We start from the raw sequence: 23,403 nt of genomic DNA on the forward strand, positions 1-23,403 counted from the left end.
ATTAATGAGGTCTATTCCTCACATGTGATCATATTTTGTTAGAAGGCACTAGTGATGGGAGCGTTTCTTTGATAAATCTAGATCATTAATCTAGATCACTACTGTAACTATTCATAAGCCTTAGAATTGTTATTTTCTTCTACTGCAGTACTAGTTAAACTTATTTTTCACATCTTTTACCTACATTTGGTCAGTTTTACTTTGAGAAAACCAAGCATTCCCCAGCACCCACAATCAGGAAACTCCCAGCAATTTGTGATTACAGCTCCAGAGGTTCCAATGGCCTATTCTATACCCACGCACTAACAAACAGTTACAACACAGATATTTTTAATCATTTAAAAGAAAAGACTTTAGGGAATTGGCCTGGTGGTTCTTGCAAAGGATCCAAGTTTGGTTTCTAGCAATTATATCTGTTGACTCACAACTGCTATTAACTCCAGCTTCATAGAATCCAAAGTCCTCCTCTAGGGGCCAAAGTCACTCACAAGCATAAGTGTACATCATGTGCACGTGCACACACATACACAAATAAAAATAAATTTTAAAAAGATTTAAATGTTTAACTAGACATAAACTTATAAAGCCTTTATTTTCTTCCTGATTAGCTCAATTTTTACAAGCCAGATTTCAAAAGACTACATTTAAAAATTCTTTAATTCTTCAAATTCGAATGAGAAAAAAGAGTATGCCTTTCTTTCCAATCCCATTTTCAATTGCACTTTTGCTCATAACCCTATTTATAATTCAGTCATAGACAAAGACTTCCCAAGTAGTTGCTAGGCAACAGCAGCATGCTCAGTTTGGGCCTATTGGAGAGCTGGCTGTCTGCCACATTAGAGAATTTAACTGAGCCTAGAGCCTCCAGAATTCAAAGAAGCAAACAAGGAGATGAGGAGGAGAAAAGGGATGAGAACAGAAAGAGACAGAAAGAGAAGAGGAATGGGAGGCGGGGCAATGAGGAGGAATAGAGAAAGGGAAAAGAAAAAAAAATCCAAAGATAGACAGTAAAAACTATAATATGCCAAGCATATTATTTATGCTAGCACCTTATTTCCAAACCTTGACAATCGTCAGGAGGTTTGCAATCCTGAAGCCCCTCTTCTAATAAGCAGACAATGTAGCCTGGGTGAGGAAGGAAACGGGCAAGAGCATGCGCAGGACTTCCATGACATCAGACCTTTAAGGACTGGAAAAACCCAACTAGATTTCCCTGAAATGTATTCCTGTATGCTTGACACACTGCTAAAGGATGATGTGTGCACACGAAACCAAACTATTTTTCTATCTTAAAACTGTAATAATTTAAATTTAGAAAATGGACTAAGAACCCAAAACAATTACAACTGTCCTTTCTGAATAAAACTCGGATGCAATGAGTGTTTCAAAATTCATTCATTTATACACATTAACAGCGATAAAAATACAACTTTGCAATGTCAAGATTTAGTCCTTAAACAAACAAAGATCATTTCAATAAAAAAATCTTCATACTTAAGCCAGTGTGGTGCTATGTTCAATACTAAAAACCCTGACCAAAGATCTCAAATACCTGACTAGAGTAAGGAAACCCTCCATTCAGTATAGCAAGGAAAAAAAACCTATCTAAAAGCATTTATATGAATTTTTAATTTATGTGAAATATTGGAACTATGTAAGAAGACATAAGACTTAATGCAAAAAAATGCATTACTTCTCCTAGGCAAAATTTGTCAAAAGAAAATTCTGGCTAAAATTTCACCTATGTAATTTTTGTACTATAACAAAAGTGTTAAGATTAATATGTAAAACAAAAGAATGGTTTATAAAAAGGGAATATTTTTTAAAACCAAAAATGTTTTCTCATCAAATATAAAAGCTTATGAAAAAGTAAATTCTTGTTTAAAATTTAGAGTGCAGTAGAATTGTTCATAATGAAATAAACAATGAGACAGCTTTAGAAAGAAGTGAGAGTAGACATAAGCACAATATCAAGAAGGTTCTATATAATCATAGAAAATCCAACAGCCCAGAATGAAAATTAAACACAAATCCTGAGGACCATTTGGAAAACAGAAATAGCTACAAATGATTCAGAAAACTAAAATTTCAAGTTTTCTCATTAACATTAGCTTACAGACGTCATGTCGCTCAGTGTCAGGATAATGAATCAGAAGCTGTGGTGAGAGCCGGCAGGCGTTAGCCCCACCCAGGTGCCTGCCGGACCTTTACAGCTCAGGTTATTTCAGACTTTTTCAAAGAGGAATGGAACAGCATACACAGCTACACTATAAACAGCAAACAACAACAACAAATCACTAAGAAAATACTTCTCAAAAATAATGGAACATCCAAACTAAAGAACACTAGACAGTTTTAAACATGTAAACTGATACTTTTTTAAAGTATGAAATTTCTGAAAAGAAATTTCTATGCCCAAAATGCACACATTTCTTCCTAAAATCTATAGATGCAATTAAAAAAAAAATCTATTAACAACCCAGAATGATAGGGAAATATATAGAATCATATATACAGTCAAATGTAAAATTCTTATAAATATATCAATAAATATCAATAGTGAGCTCACATATGGTAATAAATATTTTATAAATTCAATAACAAAAAAAACCCACACAAATAAAACCATATATACCGGCAAGATAAGAGGAAGATTATCTATTAAAACAAAGAACAAAACAGAATAAAGAGGCAATTTGTAAAAAACAAAAAACAAAAAACAAAAACCTAGCAGCAAAGCACTAGCAATATATCCTAAGTAACTCTGCAAAGCTAGTCATATGAAACTAACAGCCCACATCAGTGGGACTGCATGAATCCTAGCACAGAGGAAGAGGCAGGCAGATATCTGAGTTCCAGGCTAACCACTGTCAAACCATGAAAAGATAAAGGGAAATGCAGCAAGCAGCGTGCAGAGAAAGCAGAACATACTAACAGCAATGTGAAAGACACACATCTAAGAAAATCTACTTGTCTCAAGTATTCAAGTAAATTATAGATCATCAATGGAGCACCAGAAAGAACTGAAGGCTTTTAATTTATTATAAACTCAAGATCTGGGCTGGTAAGATGTCTCAACAGGTAAAGGCTTTCATAATCTGATGACATAAGCACAATATCAAGTTTAATCCCCAAAAGCAGGGGGGGGAAACGACTTTTAAAAGTTGTCCTCTGGCCTCCACACAGGCACCATGACATACACTCTCTCAACAAATAAATGTACAACCAAACTTAAAGCCTTCAACAGACAAAATGGCTACCAAAACAAAGTTAAGCCACAGAACAGAAAGATAAAGTCAAGAAATATAAAGTTCCTAGCACTTCAGGGTAGCAGGTTGACTAAACATTAGAGACAGTCTTCTAATAGGGAAAAACTAACCATGAGAATGCCCGCCCTAAAGAACGCTCTGAACAACATGTAAGAGCAAGAGTTGTGGGAAATGGAGACTATTTAGCCTAGGAAATACAAGGTATCTTACTGACTTCAGGAACACAGACATGGGACAGATGGAATTGAAGAGATATAAGGAAAGCTAACTTTGTATCAAAAGCATCAATCTGTCACATGCCTGACAGTAACAGACTAGAACTGGAGCAGCTTCCTCGTCTTCTAACCCCGTTGGCCATGAAAAGGCAGCTGCAGAACCAGAGGATTCCCTGTCAGGAACCTAAGCAACACCACCCATGCAGGCAGTTCAAACTACTCCAATCTCCCTAACTTGTTTCCAAGATTCTATGGTTCTATGACTCTAAGTAATTGTATTGCTGTACAGGAAACAGAACTACATACTTTTCCTACATACTTTCCTTAGTTTGGCTGTTTATCCCTCAGTCTCACTGACGGCCCAGGCTGCCGTGGAACTAACTCATTCTCTAGTCCAGGCTGGACGGAAGTTAATGGGGATCCTGCCTCAGCCTCTAGTGTGTTGAGATTACAGGTCAGAGCCACTCCCAGATTCCCTCGTCTCAAAGATTGGACACTTTCACCTTTGCCTTGCATATTTCCTTTCAGGTTCATCTACACACAGAATCCCCATCCTAATTTGCTATGGCTTGGCCCTCAACTTTTAACGGCATTCAATAAATTACTTAGTTTGAGGTCAATTACCCTCTCCTTTTCATATACATAATAAATACCACTCCATTGGCCCGTCCAACATTTTCCTAAAACATAATGGCTCAAAATACATGGGAACATTTCCCAAATGTTTCAGACGTCTTTGTCCAGCAACATTAACAAAACTATAACATTCTTCCCATCTACCTCAAAATTACTCAAAAGTGATTTGTATTATTATTGTAATCATAGTGAAACAGAGTTAAAAAAAAAAACCTTCCATTTCTGTACTTTACAGAGTTATACGTTAAAACAGTATTAATGAGCAAAACTGTCAAAAGACAACAGTTAAGTCCACACTCAGGAAACATGGCAATACTCTACCGAAGCTAGCTAGCTCTTTACATGCATAACCATAAAGTAATAGTGACCAGTTACCTTTCAGAAGCTAGAGAACTGGAAACACCACCTAATTACACTTTAAGGCTGTAGGAAAAGCCTAGTGTTTACCCGCCAGAGGAAGACACAAAAGAGGGTGGCCTGCTGGAGCATTTTCCTCTGGGTCCCTAAGTTGGCATCACTACCTCACGTCTCCTTCTACTTACACCTATCCACAAATACAATTACAACAATTTAAAATATCTAACCTCTGTATGACATTAATAAACACATGTGCATTTCTTCACAAACATACACCTTTCTATCTTTGTAGTAAGTATATAAACCTCTATTATACATATATTTTTATTTCCACAGGATGTAATATTTCAGGTATATAACACAAGAGAAACAATGCCTGTGTACCATTGGTCAACTTATGAAATAAAGTATTAGATATAATGGAATTCTTAATTAATGCATATTAAAATTGTGATAAATTTAGATATTTGGAAATTAATTTATTATGTGGAGTGAAATTGTGATAAATTTAGATATTTGGAAATTAATTTATTATGTGGAGTGAAAACGATACTATCAACTCTGTATAGACATCTACTGTTTAACATGTCAGTCAAATGTGAATGCATAAGCAGTCTGATCTACAATGCTGACCTCTGTTAAATGCACACTAACACTTTGCAGGGAGTTAGTTATGGTAAGAACGCCATTTCTCCTCATACACCAGTCGGTGCTGATGTAACTGAGGACATGGTAACAGGCTATGGTGGCTGATTCATATGTAATATGAATTAGTAATATCCACATGAAGCTCACTTCATTTATTAATTAGTTCATTTCACTTCAAATGTGAATTTACAATGACATCTCTTTAAAAGACTAAATCCAAATATGGCTCTCAAAATCTCCTGAATATTAACATTAATAATCTACCAATCCTGTCATTACTATAGCTGGGGGGAAACAAACAAACAAACACCCAAAGGCAGAGAGACAGCAGGAGCACCTATGATGAGGAGCTGTCACAGAGAGGGAACCTGAATCTCTTCCCTGGGGGCAGCTTTGTACTGTAAAAAGGTTTCTTCTTCTTCACTTAAGCCAGTGCAAACTTTAAAATCTAATGAGACTTCTTGAATTTAAATTTCTTATTTGATTCATACTCATTTTTAAAAACTCAGGAACACAATACAATCGTTGGCTAAGTGTTGATTCCTTTTGTTGTTTCACATCTGCTGAGTAGTTTGCGCAACAAACATCCCATTAATATCCCATTAACCACAAAGCCAAAAAGCTGTCATTCAATGTATCAGTGATGCTCATGGAGCACAAGAGCTTATCTTCAAAAGGACCGTTTGCAGTGAAGATGCCTAGAATCTGAATTCTGTGTGCCGCTCTCTATCCAGGCAACTATGGGGTCTGCAGCAACTGTTCGAAGTTAAGTGCCTCCTACCTATTACTAATGGTGTCAGTCTCTAAGAGCTGAACTTAAAGCTTAAAACACACAGTTGCTCTCCATTATCCACGGCACTGCCAGTGCTGGAATCTCATTACTGTGGCACTAAGGCTTCAACCCTTCGCTATCAGTCCACACATTCCAAAGAGGAAGTCCAGGACACGTGTTATCTGCTGCCACTGCACAGGCAGACTGCAGTTCCAGCTAGCTGGCGCCAGTAAGAACAATTTACATAAATAAAGCAGTCCTTTCTTCATGGCTGGGGAGAAAGCCCTTCCATTAGTTCTCCAGCAGGCACTGGCTGGTTCTAGAAGCCATCTAGCTAGCTAGCCACTAAAAGAATTCCCAGAAAAAAAACAAAAGCGACTTCTACCGAAACTCAACCCCTGCCACATGAAACAATTTAATCCCCTCTCCCAAATTTTTTAAATCCTTAGCTTACTTGGTCACAGACTAATATATATAATATATATTATATAACATATAATATATGTAATATATAATATATAACATATACATAATTTGATATTTTCTAATTATATAATCATTAAAACCATACATAATAACTCATTAAATAAAAGCTAGCTTCACTCTAATATACAATTATGTTTTCACATTTTATTAATGAATAAATATAAATTTTTGCAAGCAAACTTGCTGTTAGACATATTCACTGAATAAAACACACATCCTCATGTACCATTATTATGATGGTCAAATAATTCAACATATTTACTAACACCAACTAACATTACTAAAGTATGTTCTTTCTTCCTACCAAAACAAAGACATATTGAATTACAAATGTCAGTGCCACAATTCCTGTCAAGATTATGTGGCTGATTTATCATTTCAATTTCCCCAGGGGCAAGCATCAAGTCACTACCGATGATTGTGGGTACCTTGGTTTAAACTGTTTTGGCTAATTTATGATTTACTGATACAAATTCCACAACTCCATTTACTTGGACTTTACCCGACTTTAAAAGTACATACGATCTAAACTATAGTCAAATCAACAGCCTAGTTCTACATTCAAATTAACAAACTGGAAAATACTTAAAATGCTAGGGATGACTTCAAAATACATTTTTATTTTTAGATTTACTATTTATTTTAGATTACCTGTCTGCATGCATCTTGCACATGGGTAGGTCCATGTAAATGCTAGCTGCACACAGAGAGAGGCCTGCTGTGTCAGATCTCTCTGGAGCTGAAGGCAGTTGTAAGTGAGCTCCCTGGAGTGGATGCCAAGAACTGCAAGAGCAGTAAGCACTCCTAAGCTGCTGAGCCATCTCCTGTAACCATGTTCCCTAGGTTTATCCTAATTTTTAACTTATTTAAGTCACCCTTTATATAGTAATGAGACTCTAAATATGAATAAAGAAGTACTATTGTATAAACAGTAAATGGGAATTTTCAATATGCAGATGATTATAACTGTCCCCTGTGAAAGAGAATAACTGAAAGGGAATGGATAAATTCTTCTCAGACAACCACACTGTCCTCTCAAGACCTGTCCACCCTGCCCACGACACCCCAGCAGACAAAATGACAGTAAAATACAATGCACTTTCAGAATTAACCATACACTTAATATTGGGGAGGGGGGCACACAGCTCTGAACACCAGATTCTTAAGTACCACATTCATCAGAAAGGCTCAAGAGCTGCAAAGAGAGCTTAGAAGGCTTTACAGCCTCATAATCACTGCTCTACTGCTGTGAAGAGAGGCACCATGACCAATGCAATAAGACAAAGAAAGCATTTAATTGGGGGCTGGCTTACAATTTCAGAGGTTTAATTCATTACCATCACGGTGGGAAGACAAGCAGCAGGCATAGCAGGGATGGCGTTGCAGAAGCAGCTGAGAGCTACATCCGGATCCATAGGTAGAGAGGGAGACACTGAGCTTCCATGAGCTTTTGAATCCTCAAAGCCCACTCTCCTCATGATACACTTCTCCAACAATGCCACACATACAAACGGAGCCACTCCCTGGTGACTAAGCATTCAAATACATGAATCCATGGCCATTCCTATTCAAACCAGCACATTCCAGTCCCTGGCTCCTATAGGCTTATAGCCATATCAGGATGCAAAAATGCATTCAGTCCAACTTCAAAGATCACCCTAGTCTACACCACTCTCAATACTGTTTAAATATCAAAAGACTCTAAGGCTGATGGCACTCTCTTAACCATAACCCCCGTAAAACTAAATCAAAAAGTGGGTCACATACTCCCAACATATAATTGCTCAGAATATACACAATCATGCCAAAGGGAGGAAAGAGAACATAAGGAGGAGATACTGAAGCAAATCATGACCCAAAACTATCAGGCAAACTCCAAATTCTGTCTCCCCAACGCCTTCCAATGTTGCTGCCTCTGCGGCTTTCCTTGGCAGGTGTGCCAAGATTGACACCTCCAGCACCTTTGGGTCTCCAACACAATCCAGGCTTTACCCTCATCCAATGGCCTCTCTAGGCCTTCACACAAGGACACCCTACACACATGCCCAACCTCAACAGATTTTCTTAGCAGCAGAGGGCGGTTCCACAACCCTTTCTTGTATCTTTAACTCTAATGCCAGACCCATGTGGCTGAAGCTGCCAAAAAGTTCTTCTGCTTGCTCGGGTTGGGACTTGGCATCCTTGTTCAATAACATTTACATCAGCTGTCCATCTCTGTTGCTGAAGCTTTTCTTTAATTCCTTCTCTAAAGTTGGAAAGTGAGCAGGGTGGGATGTTGCCCTGAAGTCACCACTCCCTTCACTCCATTTAGCAACAAGTTTTTCCTTAAACTTTCTATCTCCTTTAGCACAAGACTTAGCTCCATCATTACTTCACGGTTGTATTAGTTGGGATTCTCTAGAGTCACAGAACTTATGGGTAGTCTCTATATAGTAAGGGAATTTGTTGATGACTTACAGTCTGCAGTCCAACTCTCCAACAATGGTCAGCAGCAGCTGTGGATGGAAGTCCAAGGATCTAGCAGTTGCTCAATCCACAAGGCAAGCAGGCAAAGAAGAGTAAATCTTCCTTCTTCCAATGTCCTTATGTAGGTTTCCAGCAGAAGATGTGGCCCAGATTAAAGGTGTGTGCCACCATGCCTGGATCTAGGACTTGCTTTGTCCAGATGATTTTGAACTCAGAGATCTCCTTGCCTTGATCTCCTGGGATTCATAGCCACTATGCCTCAAGATCTCCTCCATCCACGTCAAGATCCAGGTCAGAAACTTCTATCTCCCAGTCTCCAGATTAGGATCACAGGTGAGCCTTCCAATTCTGCATTGTAGTTCATTCCAGATATAAGCAGGCTGACAGCCAGGCACAGACACCACAATGGTGCTCCTTTTCCTCCACAAACTGTAACTGTATTTGTCCAGCTTGTTGCTGTACATTATAGATCTGCGTAAGAGTGGCCACTAATGACCACACAACACAGTCAGTAATACTAGGCTGTCTTGAAATCTCCTCTTCAAAAGCCATTAATCCAAAATTCTTCAACATCCAGGAAGGTTTTGCAGACAAGGGCAGAAAGCAGCCACATTCTTTGCTAAAATATCACAAGAACCATTTACTAATATTCTTCCCCTCTTAAATCTCTTGGGGGGGGGGGGTGAGATGAGAGGGAGGGGGTGTTGATGTTATCCTCAGCACCACCATCTTCCATGTTCTTATTGATATAATTCATTAAGCCCCACTTAGAGCATTCAAGTACTTTCTTAAGCCAAAGCCCCAAAGTCTTCCATATTCCTCCAACAAGCTTCATGGTCTCAGGCCTGTCACAGCAGCACTCCACACACACATCTCATACTGACTTCTGTATTAGTCATTTTTCTATTGCTGTGAAGATACCACTGGCCAAAGCAACTCTTATTAAAAAAAAAGCATTTAATTGGGGACTTGCTTATAGTCTCAGAGGTTTCATTCATTATCATGACAGTGGGAAGCATAGCAGTAGGCATGACAGGCATGGTGCAGGACCTACATTTGGATCCACAGACAGAGAGACCCTGGGCTTTAACCTCACCCCACTCACAACACACTTCCTCCAACAAGGTCATATTTAACTAGTATTTCCAAATAGTGCCACTCCCTACTAACTAAGAATTCAAATATATGAACCTATGAGGACCATTCTTATTCAAACCACCAGGTACAATCCTTTTATTATTTTACATTTGAGTCCAAGCTGGCCTTAAACCCAGTATCAGAGCTTCTTGACCTATGGGTTGCGCCTTTTGAGAGTTGGAACAACCCTTTTGCAGAGGTCACAGATCAGATATCCTGCGTATCAGATAGTCACATTACAATAAATCACTTTAAGGCTGGGGATCGACACTGCAGGAGGAGCTGAGTTTTAAAAGAGCTGCAACAGTAGGAAGGTTGAGAAGCGCTGTACTAATCTTCCACCTTAGCTGTCCGGGGCTGTGATCAGAGGCCTGTGACTCTGACTCCAGCCTCTCATTGTTTAGGTGCTGGCTCTCCTTCTGTGTACTTGGTTAAGCATCCAACTTGAAGTTTAATGCAGCATAAAACACAACGTAAATAATAAGCAGTTATATATCATTTTAATATCAAGTGAGTTAACTAAGCACTCGCAGTGGCTTATCAGAAACAGCTAAACATTCCTGCTTATTGAACGTGCCACGGAGGACTGGCGAGCCTCTCCCAGCAGCTTTAGCCAGCAGCAGCAGAGGAGAGGCACTGTAGTTCCAGTACACCAACACATGAATAGTGTGTGATGGACAATGAAAAGAATTGCTTGAAACATGAGAGAGATCAAAACAAAACGACCTTAATTTACTTTTTATGAAACTGCCAAAAATTATTTATCAAACTGATTGGAAAAAAAAAAAATATCTGGACCCTCTGGTTTAAAGCGTTTATGCTATGGAGGACCAAGGTTGGGTCCTATAACAAACAGTTCTTGCACTGAGTGCTTACATAGTGTGATGGTTTGTATATGCTGGGCCCAGGAAGTGGCACTATTAGAAGGTGTGGCCTTGTTAGAGTAGGTGTGTCCTGTGGGTGTGGCATTTAAGACCCTCATTCTAGCTGCCTGGAAGTCAGTATTCTGCTAGCAGCCTTCAGATGAAGATGTAGAACTCTCAGCTCCTCCTGCACCATGCCTGCCTGGATGCTGCCATGTTCCCTCCCACCTTGATGATAATAGACTGAACCTCTGAACCTGTAAGCCAGACCCAATTAAATGTTTTCCTTTATAAGAGTTGCCTTGGTCATGATGTCTGGTCACAGCAGTAAAACCCTAAGATACCTACCTACTCTACCTGCAAGGCCAGGAGTCTTGACATGATGTTTTAGTCTTGCTAAGTTGTGTAAGCCAGCGTCAAACTTAGAATCCTCTTACTCCAGGAGGCTAGCATGTACTTCTAATTCTTTAATCATCTCTAATGATCAAAGAACGGTGCAAAGAGATTAAATGATTTATCCTGAAGTGAACAACAGCAAGAGCAGAGATCACCTTTCCTGACATCTGTGTTCATGCCCCCACTCTAATCCATGAACATCCATATCCAACAAAGAAGCACCGCAGTCGCCATTCTTCACCAGCTGCCTTTGCCTTACTTCAGAGACAGGATGGACACACTCAGGCAAACTCAAAACTCCTCAGACATCTCTCAAGTTAAAGCCCCTTCCTCATTAAACTTATACTGCTGTGGTCAACTGATGTGGTTCTCGGTAGTTCCAATCCAGATGATTATGAATGAACAACAAAACAAACAAAAAAACCCACTTTGTGAAAGTTCTAACTCATCTGAACTATTCAAGCTATCTGAATAGTAATTACCTTTTCTCCCCAGTCACTATCTTTGGGCAGTGTAGGAACCAGAGTGGTCTACTTCCTGTACAAGTTGGCAACCTCTTCATCCATTACGGTTTCACTGTTATCTTGAAATCTGCTTCCAAAGGGGAGTCTCCTTGGAGTTACCTGTCATTCTATGAACGTCAAGAAGCTACTGGGTATGGTGCCTGCCATATGCCTAATCCACGAAGAGTTTGAGACCAGCCTGGACTACACAGGAAGACTATCACCCAAAGAAATAACTAGGAAGGAAGGAAGCAATCAACCAACCAACCTAGCTGGGCTGACACTCTGCAAGAATGTGAATTCAAATCATACCAACCACAATGTTAACATACCATGGTCACACAACAAAGTAATTTTGACAGCTAACATGGTGCTGCTAACTAGTAAATGTAAAGAGAGATTTTCAAAGCTAAATTTATATTGGCTTTTATTGTTATCTATGCAAGAAAAGTATTTTATCAAAAAAATTTCAACTTCGAAAAGTTCATATTAGAAAACTCACTACATGTTGTTCAGTTTTGGCAGAAATTTTTGACAAAAACGTTATTTTACTTACCTGTCCACCAAACTGTATTTCAGAATGCAATTTAATTTGTTCTTCCACACCACCATGAAGACTGGTTGACAACAGTAATGTTTTTAAGACAGTGATACCATTAACAGAAGAAACCTCACAGACCCTTTCTACACTCAAGTGAGTACTCAGTTCTCCCTCTGAATCTTGGGCTGATGTCACTAATCTTTCGAAGAGGCCACGGCACTGCACCATTACACAAAAGGATGGGATTGGAGATCACAGGCTCTGAGGACACAGCTTCAATTTCCAGCACCCACATGGCAGCTCACAACAATCTTTAATTCCAGATTCAAGGGATCTGATGTCCATTTCTGACCTCTGCAGGCACTTTAAACAAATGGTATAGACGCAGACAAAACACCTGTACATATAAAATAAAAAAAAATCTCAAAAAAATTTTAATTAGAAGAAAATGCTACCTAAGGTACCGTATGTACTAAAGAGTACACTTAATTTACATGTTAGATCTGCCTTAGGTTAGGGTTAGTAGACTAGATTGTATTTGTGTTTGTTTGCTTCCCTGTTAGAAAGTGTATTTTAGATATTTATGGCTGTCAACACTCTCATTAATTAACAGAGTACAAGAGGGATTCTGGCTGACAGAAGTGTCAGAGTGAAGAGGATGGAACGGAAGAGATATGCTTTGTGTTCGGTGCAGATGACTGCGCAGACAAACAGGCTGACCAATGCCCCATCTAGCAGCTTTTAAGATGCAAGAAATGTGGATCTAACTGACGTTAGATGTTAACTAGAAAAATGGGCAGTGGTTAAAGGACAGAAATCAGTCTAGCAGCTGTCAGTCTGTGGCCACTGAAAGGTCCTCATTTACACCCAGCACATGGGACACTCGACCCTGAAGCCATCACTAGAGAAGCTTTATCTCCCTCTTTCTTTCTTTCTTTCTTTCTTTCTTTCTTTCTTTCTTTCTTTCTTTCTTTCTTCCTTTCTTTCTTTGTTTTGTTTTTTTTTTTTAAGTATATTTGAAAGACTCAGCCAGACTATATATAGCTGAAGCATTTATTACAGCTACACTTCCAATTCTGTAATAGCAACATTCCATTCAGGATTTACTTATGAATATACTTCAGCATGAATTATGTGAGAAACTCCCCATCCTGTCCTGTGACACTCTGATCTCGCCACATGTGACAAGGGATGTGGAGGTGGGGAGGGAGAGAGAGAGAGAGAGAGAGAGAGAGAGAGAGAGAGAAACGAAAGAATCAGAAGGAGTCGATCAGCTCGTCAGAGAGGGGATTGGTATTTAACTGCATTCTTCATCAATGAACTTTCCCCATCCCAACATTTCCTTTTGAGACTTATGCTAATTTTTTAAAATAGCTTATAAGATAAGGTAAACAACAGGAAAGGAGAAAAAGAAGAACGGATAATATATGGCTTCAAGAATTCATTTCCCAGAATATGGACCATGCCTTCAATTATCCAGCATAACATCTAACCTGTAATTCACAGAAAATTTGAAAATTTTTCCACCGAATGAAAAATAATCTGAGGTCTACTTTATGCTTATAAGCTGTAAAAATGGGAAATGGCAATGAAAAATGTAGCAATAATATTCTAAGGTAGCCAGAATAACTGATAGATAATCTTATAAAGTATGAGAGTAAATTACATACTCAGCAACAGAAGGCAAAAAAGTGACTGCCAGCATAAACTGCTCAATCATTTCAACCTTATCAGTAGTTTTCTACCATACTAAAACCCAAATGGCTGTCTTATGGCATTTTATTCAAATACACATATTTTAAATAGTACACACTCCCCTCCCCCATCCTGATCCCAAGATCCTTACTGCTCCTATGTGAAAAGGAAAGTGACAGAGATGGGAGCCAGTCCCCGCTCCTGCCACCCTGCGCACGCGCTTACAGAAAGCAGGGCTCACTCTCACACTTATCACCTTGCTTCTGTTTCGGGGCAAATGCACACGAGTAGATGATTTATATAAACTATCATTCACATTATCAATAATTCATAATTTTACTTGAGTTTAAATTACAAAAAACATTATTTTTATTTAAAAATATATAAGCAAGAGCAAGCATAAATTAAAGTTCATGACAAGGCAGCAATTTTAAACTATTAAGTAGCAGCTTTAATGTTCCAGTGTAGATCTTCAAGAAAAATCAAAAAAGGAATAAAAGTAGATGCATTTCAGGAAAACTCAAGACAGAATTCCATAATGCCTTAGAGGCTGAGCTCTACAAAAAAGTCAACCAGATCTGGATACTAATATAAAATTCTTAAGGTCATAAGTGATCTCATTTCAAAGTTTTGTTAAACACAATACCTTATTATTAAATACAATTATTACAAGTAAATTAAATAAATTTATACTATGAAATAAGTACAAAATAAAACTTCATGTATAGCCTTTTAATATGTTGGGAGAATAACTTTCTTCTCTTTCTGTCCCTCCTTCCTTCTCTCTCTTCCTTTCTCCTTCCTTGTCTCCCTCTCTCCTCTTCTTTCTTTTTTTGAGCCATGATCATAGTGTGGCCTGCTATTGGTTGCCTCTGGCCTGCTAAGTAGGCGAGGCTTGCCTTAGGTTCCTGACCTCCAGTCTCTGCCTCTCATCCTTGGATCACAAGCTCAAGGTTCAAAGCTACACAGGCACATGTGATTACAAAGTCAATTTGCAAAAATTTAATTTGCTATTTTAGAAGTTGCTTTAGAGTCAGACGTGGTGGTACTTGCCTCTAATCCTGGTAGGCTGAAACAGGAAGATTACAAGTTCAAGGCCAGCCCAGCCCACAGAACAAATGTTCAAAGGCCAGCTTATATTATATGAGACACTGTTTTTTAAAGATAAAAATAAGAACAGAGGGGAGAAAATAAAAATCGAAAAGCGTAAAAGGTTACAAAATAAAAACTAAAAGCTCCTCTATGAAAACATACATAACTAACTGTTCTCTATTGTATCAGTCAGGAATATATTTAAACTATAACCAAGCAACAGAAGTATATGACAGCACTCAGAAAATGATTTAGTAGCTACTATAACGTAAGCACTGCTTACGTAAGATATAACTGTTCTACCTGAATTCTGTGAGTGGAATGTCATCCCTGCTTTCGGGAGTGCACAGCAGCACAGGAACCTGTGACCCAAGTACTGGTGAGGCACTGACTAGAGGTCAGGGGCCTCACATACTTCGCAATCTAGGCACAACCAACAGCAGGCCACACTGAGATCACAACTCGAAAAAAAAGGAGAAAAGAAGGGGGGTGGGGGAGAATGAGGGAGGGAGAAAGGAAGAGAAAGAAAAAAATATTCTCCCAATTTGCTAGGAAACCATGAAATTGTAGTTTAGCAAACATTTCTGTTTTACAATGCTAAACACTTTTATCAAATTTACAATTTGAGTATTAACAATTTTAAATATGCACAATAACGCTACTTACCTAAAACAGTATTTATTCTAGGTGTCAGATTGCATTAGATTGACCAAAAAAAGCCCAGGTCTGTGTGTGAAACCACTCTGAAATTTAAAATCTACATGCAAATCCGAACAAAAAGTAACTCAAGGAAAAGTACGGCACTATACAAACGTGTGTGCGTGCATGTGTGTATGTATGTGTGTGTATGTGTGTGTATGTGTGTGTATGTGTACACTTATATTTACTATAATTAGTCAGCATGTGAGACAGCACTGAAGCATATAACAAAAAAACACAATATTTTTTCTATGTTTTATGTAGCAAATTACCATTCTTTTTATAAAACTACCATACAAAATCTCATTTTAAAAGTCAGAAAATCATAATCTTTCTAAACAAGGCTAATTTATGGCTTCTTAAAAAACACTCAATATACAGTTTGAATTTCTACAAATATCTAATGAATTAATTATCAAATACACAAGGAGCATTAAATTCGGCATGGATCAAAAAAGCACCACTGTGGTGATCCAGTGTCCTGACAATGACAACAAACTGGTGAGAAATCACAGGAGGAATTTAACCTTTGACCTCACCATACCAACACATGGTTTCTCTAATACAAGCTTACAGGTCTTAGTAAACATGCCAACTTTTTCACATGCGAGTTCTCCTTCCTATCCAAGCTTGGTCATGTTCTAATGTTTTCTAATTGTAATGCTTAAAGATCAAAGCTTCCTGGCTCTTACCTCAGATCCTGGTTCATGTGACAAGCCTCCTCACTGCACACTTGCTGCCTATGCAGCTTCAGGGATTGGGTCAGCAGCCATTTTGAGACAGCTGCACAGTCTCAGTTGCACAAAAGTGTAATTAAGATGGCTGCACTGTGCACTGAAGAACTCACACTGTGAAAACTCAGCCATGGAGCAAAGCAAGCCCCTCCCACTTTGTCAGGCTGCAATAAACTGAACACAGATACCTAATGCATATACTGCAACAAACAATGCAGCCACTTAGGACACAGAAAAGAAAAAAGAGGCAGCAAGCCAGCTTTGCAACAAAATGCCTGGGAATCCGGACTTGCAATACAGAGTCTGGGCACATTCCGATCCCAAACAACTTGAAATCCAGGCCACGTATTAGCAGTAGCAGAGATAGAGCCAAATCACGCAGAGCATACACCAGGGAATTGCCTGAAAGAAAGCCTCCATTTCAGTCCAGAAAAGAGAGGAGAAAGTCAGTCCCTCAAACCCACTCAAGACCCCTTTCTTCTTTCTATTTACCTTTTCTTTTTTACCTTTAATGGAACACGGCCATCACAAGAAGAGTGTCAAATCTGTCTAAATCCTATACTCATTTGATCATGTTGATTTTAATTTTAAAAAGCTAATTAAATTGTTCTGACAAAATCTAAGCTTCAAAAGTACTCAATCTAGCAGAATGGTTAGACTTTACAACCACATTTTTTAGTTGGAATGATACAGTCTTAAAAACTAAGGTGGCAACAAAGCATATTTTAATAATTTCTCATAAAATTAAACATCTCTTTGTAGTCTGAATGCCATGAGTACACTCCCAGGGTACACAGAGCTACCAACGCTTTGGTACTAGTATAAAGTCAATGAAGACCAGAGACTCCCTGCCTGGGAAGGGGAACTGAGGACAAAGGGCAGCGCAACCTAGTCCGGAAGTGGGGAGGTACAATCAAGCCACATCTGAGAAGACTCCCAGCAAACTTGGCAGAAGAAAGGCCCCAAGGCACACAAAGGGCCTGCTCTGCCTCTCAGGCTCCAGCAGTTCTGGAGCCAGGCTCCTCCATCCTTCCGCACACGTGTTCAAACTCGGTTATCTTGTGTTGTGCAATCTAAATGTGGGTACTTACTACGACTGTTTAAGGCATAAGAGAGGTGACAGACAGACTGGCCGCAAGAGATGATAATTCACGTGTTTCCTTATCTCATTCTATTTCTGTATACACTTTATATATTACATACAAATTTTTAATTACTCAATCTTAAAAGAGACATTATTCAAGTTTCATGAGATGAACTGGACAATGTCTGTGAAAATTGTCTTAAAAGCTATATTAGAAAACAAAATAAAATAAAAATAAAAGTTATAAAAAAAATTAGTCTGGGGGGGGCGTCAAGCCTGGGCCTTGACCATACTACATGCTTCATATCACTGAAGTATGACACCAACCCTTATTTTGTATTTTTTGGGACAATCTCACTAACCAAAACCCTGAATCCACTATACATTCAAGCTGCCCTCAAACTCGCAATCCTCCTGCATCTACCCCCGAAGGTATTTGTGATACCTTACCTGGCCAAGCCACAGTAGCCTTAGAGCATTGTGACTGAGGATGGTTTCGTTTATTCAATAAAAGCAAGATGTTAGTAAACTACAACTGTTCTGAATAGACGTGCTCACAATATAGTTAACCTGATAAACCTTAGATACTATCTCAATTGCTACTGAGTCTAATGGCAGGCTTTACCACCAATCTGTGATATCCATAACAGGCTCAGAGACTAAATAACAGTCAAACTTCAATAAAAGCTGAAAAATAACCTAGCTGTACACTCATCCATACAGTTTTTAGCCAACCTGTTTAGATACTAGGTTTTCTCCTTCTAATAAAAACAAGAAAAGAGAATGTCAGGCTGCTGTTGTGGCTCATACCTTTTGTTACGTGTCCCAGAAAAACAACAGTCCAACTCAACAGATAAATTCTAGTCTAGGCTCTTCTGGATTCAACAGGTTTTGTTTGTTTGAGACAGTCTCACTCTTTAGACCTAGACTAGCCTAAAACATATAGCATTCTTCATGCATCAGCCTTCCAAAGTCCTGGGTTAACAAGCATGGCTAGAACACCCACCATTCAGAACTAACACTAATGGCCCTCTCCTCAACAGCCAACCCTCTTCTCCTCACTGTGTCCATCATCCAAACCTGAGATAACTGCTCTCAAGATCTCTAGTTCTTCACTCCACTTCATTGACCACACTTCGACACTCTCTTCACAGACCATGTAAGACCAGAAGATCAGAAAGCGCACCTTAATTTGTCTTTCATTAGAATATCATTTTCCATTCAATAGTATAAAACCATCTCAACTCACATAGAACGTTGAGATTCTCATTATTCTGCTTCTGACACAAAAACTCAGCCAACTGTGCATTTTGTGAACCTTCACTTACAATGTCTCTTTTCTCCCTAATTTTCTCCTATAAGACAACAGTTCAGAGTTCAATGTGGCAAAGATACCTTTTATACAGCACATTCCCATTTTTAGTGTCTTGAGAAGGACTGTAGTGTCTACTGTTTGCATAGAATAATTGAGTTCTAAGACAGCTATAGAAATCTTGTTTCAACTTTGTATTATTACTGTTGTATTATCATCATCATCATCATCATCGTGTGTGTACACGAATGCAGGAGCACATATGCATGCCCATGGCTTTTGCATGGATATTAGAGGACTACTTCCAGGAGTTCTCTCCTTTCAACGTAGGTTTCAGGAACAGACCTAAGGTCGGGCTTGTGGAGCACTGTTTCTTAATTAGAATATAATAGATTTCATTATGATATTTTCACATAATAACTTAATTACTTGTTATTAAATTCTATTAATATTTCTAAGTCTAACATGGCTTAACTTAATGTCACAAGGAATCTTTTAGGAAATTTTAGATGAGATTATTTACAAAGCCACATCATTTATTTGTAAAAATAAATGACTTGGAAAGAATTTTAATTGGGTAACTGTTCCTTGACAATCTCACATTTCATCTCTCACAAGGAGAGAGTAGCATGCTTTGTCGCAGTCTTCTCATCTCATCACGACAGTGATGCAGACATGTCCCAACGACAACCTGCACTCAGGATGGCTCTGCTCTAGGAATCTGGTCTAATGAATTTGTAAATGATAAAGTAATATCACAATCAAGAGTCCAGAGAGCCCTGAAAACAAGAGTTACAAACCAACTTCTATATCCAGAGACTATAATCATTTGCAAGAACTAAACAAGTAGCAATGAGGGAAGAAATTCACTTGAGTCAACTACTATAATTTTTATTTACCACATTAGTGGAATAACGTGTGTAAATTATTGAAAACTTCTTTTGAAAAGGCATAAAAGGGCTCTAACATACAAACTACATCTTCATGGCTTTACTAGCTTTTCAAAGGTTATAACTCAAACAATGTAACTTAATTTTCTTTCTTAGGTTATTGACCAAAATCCTAAACAAACTTTAAACACAGCGTTCCACTTTCTCATCCCAACCTCCGTCCTTTTCTGGAGGCCCTGTCCCTCCCTCCCTGCAGCAACTACAGAAGGCAGAGCTGGGCCCACTTACTTTCTGGGACCTGAATCAAAGGGCATGCATCTCTGTCCTTGTTCTAGATTCCCTCAAGGCAGCCTCAGTAAAAACTTCTTTGAGGATATCCAACAACCTGGGTTTAGTCCCTGGGGCCCACACAGTGACTGGCAAGAATCAAGTCCCTCAGGTCCCTCAATGTCCCCCACACCCATTAAATAAAACACATGATTCACTCCATAAAATAGAATAAGCTTGTAATTAAAAAAAGAAGAAGAAAACTAAGATACAAACTGAAGATACCTCATTTCTCCACCTCTCATTTCATCCCCTTAATCCTATAAAAATTATAAACGAGAAGCTCTGGTTTTTGGTTTTTTGGTTCTGTTTTGTTGTTCTGTTTTTTGTCCACGTTAGGTAAATCCTCTACCACTGAGCTTTGTTCATAGACAGTCAGGAGAGGTTTTTCCAAGGCGTAATTTCTTTTCTTTAAATGAAAGTAAGATAAGACAGCTAGAAAGATCTGGAAGGCTGAAAACATATTTCAAGAAGCACTTGGCAACAAGTTAAATAAAAGAATGGTAGAGGGGGCTCTACCAATGGCCAAAGCTATGAGGGGAGGTAAGAACTCTAGATGCCCCTATCAAAAACAGACCTCTAAACACTAGCTTTCCCTAAACCTAGCAAGGTCTGAAAATAAGTAAGAGGGTCACAGCAACATTGTAGTTTTGTGAGAGGGCTTGTGTACCATTTACAAGGTGCTGGATTTCAACTACAGTAACAACAGCCAAAAAACAAGGAGAAGGGAGAGGAGGAGGAGGGAGGAAAGAAAAAGAGGGAAGAAAAACACTGAAAACTGACAGAGTGCAGACTGAATGAAGAGATACTTAAGCCTCTTCCTCCATGAATCAGAATTTTATTCTCCATGCATAAAAATGGAACTCTTTTGTGGAGAGACAGCAGTAAAATGATTAAATGATTGCCACAAAGCTGATCCTCAGTATCTACTCTGTGAGGCTGTGGGCCTGTAATCCCAGGGCTGGAAGGCAGAGACAAGAAAATCCCAGGACCTGATAGCCTGCTAGGTGAATTGAATTGGAAAGCACCAAGTTCCGTGAGAGACCCTATCTCAAAAAATAAAAAACAAAAACAAAACAAACAAAAAAAACTGGGCTGGTGAGATGGCTCAGTGGTTAAGAGCACCCGACTGCTCTTCCGAAGGTCTGGAGTTCAAATCCCAGCAACCACATGGTGGCTCACAACCATCCGTAACGAGATCTGACTCCCTCTTCTGGAGTGTCTGAAGACAGCTACAGTGTACTTACATATAATAAATAAATAAATAAAATTAAAAAAAAAAACAGATAAAAAGTGATTGAAGAAGACCTAGGGCACTGACCTCTGCTAACCCTAACCCTAAGCCATCTGGCTTCCACATGCAGTATATGTTAATATGCACCCACACACATACATGTATGCATATATATACATGTGCACCAACTTACAAAAGAAAAAGCATAAGTGTATAACCAATACAAAACCCAAGACATTTTGAGTTCGCCAAAAATGCCCCCCCAATCATACTAGAGAAAAGTTTTAAGTCTATCTAAATTTAGATATTTCAATTGACTTCTATTACATTACATTATGCCTTAAGAGAGAGAGAGAAAACACAATAAAAAAAAAAAACCAATGAACTTGAAGAAAACTGCTTCAACAAAAGACAAAGTATAAATAGAGAGGAAATGGAGTATCTATACAAAAACTCAAAATGGAATGGCCAAATGTCAGAAGATATCACCACTGAAACTATTTAAGAAAACTTTCCAGTGTACAACACTTGCTTCCTGTGCACAATCTTCCATTGTAAAACAAAGGAAAATGACTTCAACCTAAAATTCTATACCCAGCCAAACTATCATAGAAAACATGAAAATACTGAATATTTTTCTGACATAGATGATCTTTAAATTCCTCAAAAATATCTCCTATGTCTTGTCTATAAACAAAATATAAAATTTACTACATACTATAGTTTCCTCCTTCTCAGAGACTAATTCAATCAAAATATATGCCATCTGGGAAACAAGGGTCGTACAAGAAAAAGAAACCTCCAAAATATTGTATAAAAGTTAAAGTTAAATACAAGAGAGGCCAGAGAGACTTGTTATGACATAAGGAGTCATTACTCTCACAAATTAACATCTGTATCAAGGAACTAGGTCAGGATTTTCATATTAATATTCATACAAAGCAGACAACTTTGTTAAAGCACTTATTCAAAAAGACCTTATAGATAATAAGCTAAATTATCAGAAACATTTTAAGATTAATTCTGTAGAAATACTGTTCAAAATGATTACACTGAATAAGGGGTCTCAGTCAGTCTCTCTCTCTCTCTCTCTCTCTCTCTCTCTTCACTTGGGGTAGGAAGCAGAAGCTAGCCCATGCTACAGGTTCTGTGGAGGTCAGAGGGCAATCTGCAGGAGCCAATTCTTTCCTTCCACTTTGTGGGTCCCAGGAACTGAACTCATGTGATAAAGTTTGGTAGCAGTCAGCTTTATCCACTGGGGTACTTCACAGATCATCTCTTACTTTTACAAGTCAGATTATATGTTTTCAGTAAGATGCTTCTGTGTGGTAGCATACTAGTGAACAGTTATCTTCAATGATAATATACTTTCTGGACCAGCAAATTGAATTATTAATGCAAAAAAAAGCTGATTTTTTTTCATTATGAAGAGATTCACTGTGACCATAATAATGATGTGGCTTGTTTAGTTTTTACTTGGTTCTAAAACCAGATTCTCATACACAAAAAAATTATAATTAACCTTTTAAATGTATAAATTCCTTATGCATTTATTATCAAACCATTTTTTCCTAAATTACTTTTCAAAACATTTAAATTCTATTGGTATAATCAAGACTATTGTCAAGCTGAAGAGATGGCTCAGCAGTTAAGAGCACTGACTGCTCTTCCAGAGGTCCTGGGTTCAATTTCCAGCAACCACATGGTGGCACATAACCATCTGTAATAGGATCTGATGCTCTCTACTGGTGTGTCTGAAGAGAGCAATGGTGTACTTATATACATTAAATAAATAAATTAAAATCTGAAAAAAATTAAGACTATTGTCCATAAGGATTTTTAAAATTGTATTCTGCATGTTCATCGTGTGTGAGGGGTATATTCCACAGCACACATGTGTAGGTCAGATAACAATTGGAGTCAGTTAACTCCTTCCAACTTTAAGTGAATTCTAGGGATAGAACCTAGGTTACTAATCTTATATATAGCACATACCTTAAACTGCGAAGGCTTTATAAAGATCGGGTGGGGGCAGGGGGGGGGGAGA

General features: G+C 38.4%; 1 protein-coding gene across 3 annotated transcripts in view; it reads right to left on the reverse strand.

The window, feature by feature from the left end:
• Window positions 1–23,403, reverse strand: part of Atf7ip (activating transcription factor 7 interacting protein) — an 88,492-nt gene that overhangs the window by 57,683 nt on the left and 7,406 nt on the right. The window contains exon 1 of one of the 3 annotated variants that reach the window (XM_085839833.1): window positions 16,468–17,767. The exons of 1 other annotated variant lie outside the window; for it this stretch is intronic. In XM_085839833.1, the coding sequence (XP_085695959.1) occupies window positions 16,468–16,484 (17 nt within the window). In that variant the 5' untranslated portion in view covers window positions 16,485–17,767. Of the gene's footprint in view, window positions 1–8,840; window positions 9,500–16,467; window positions 17,768–23,403 lie in introns of those variants that run through there. One more of the 3 variants, XM_085839834.1, reaches the window with a different exon arrangement.

This window comes from Mus caroli, unplaced genomic scaffold (genome assembly GCF_978045245.1).
Source record: "Mus caroli unplaced genomic scaffold, Mus_caroli_1 scaffold_7, whole genome shotgun sequence".
NCBI lineage: Eukaryota > Metazoa > Chordata > Mammalia > Rodentia > Muridae > Mus > Mus caroli.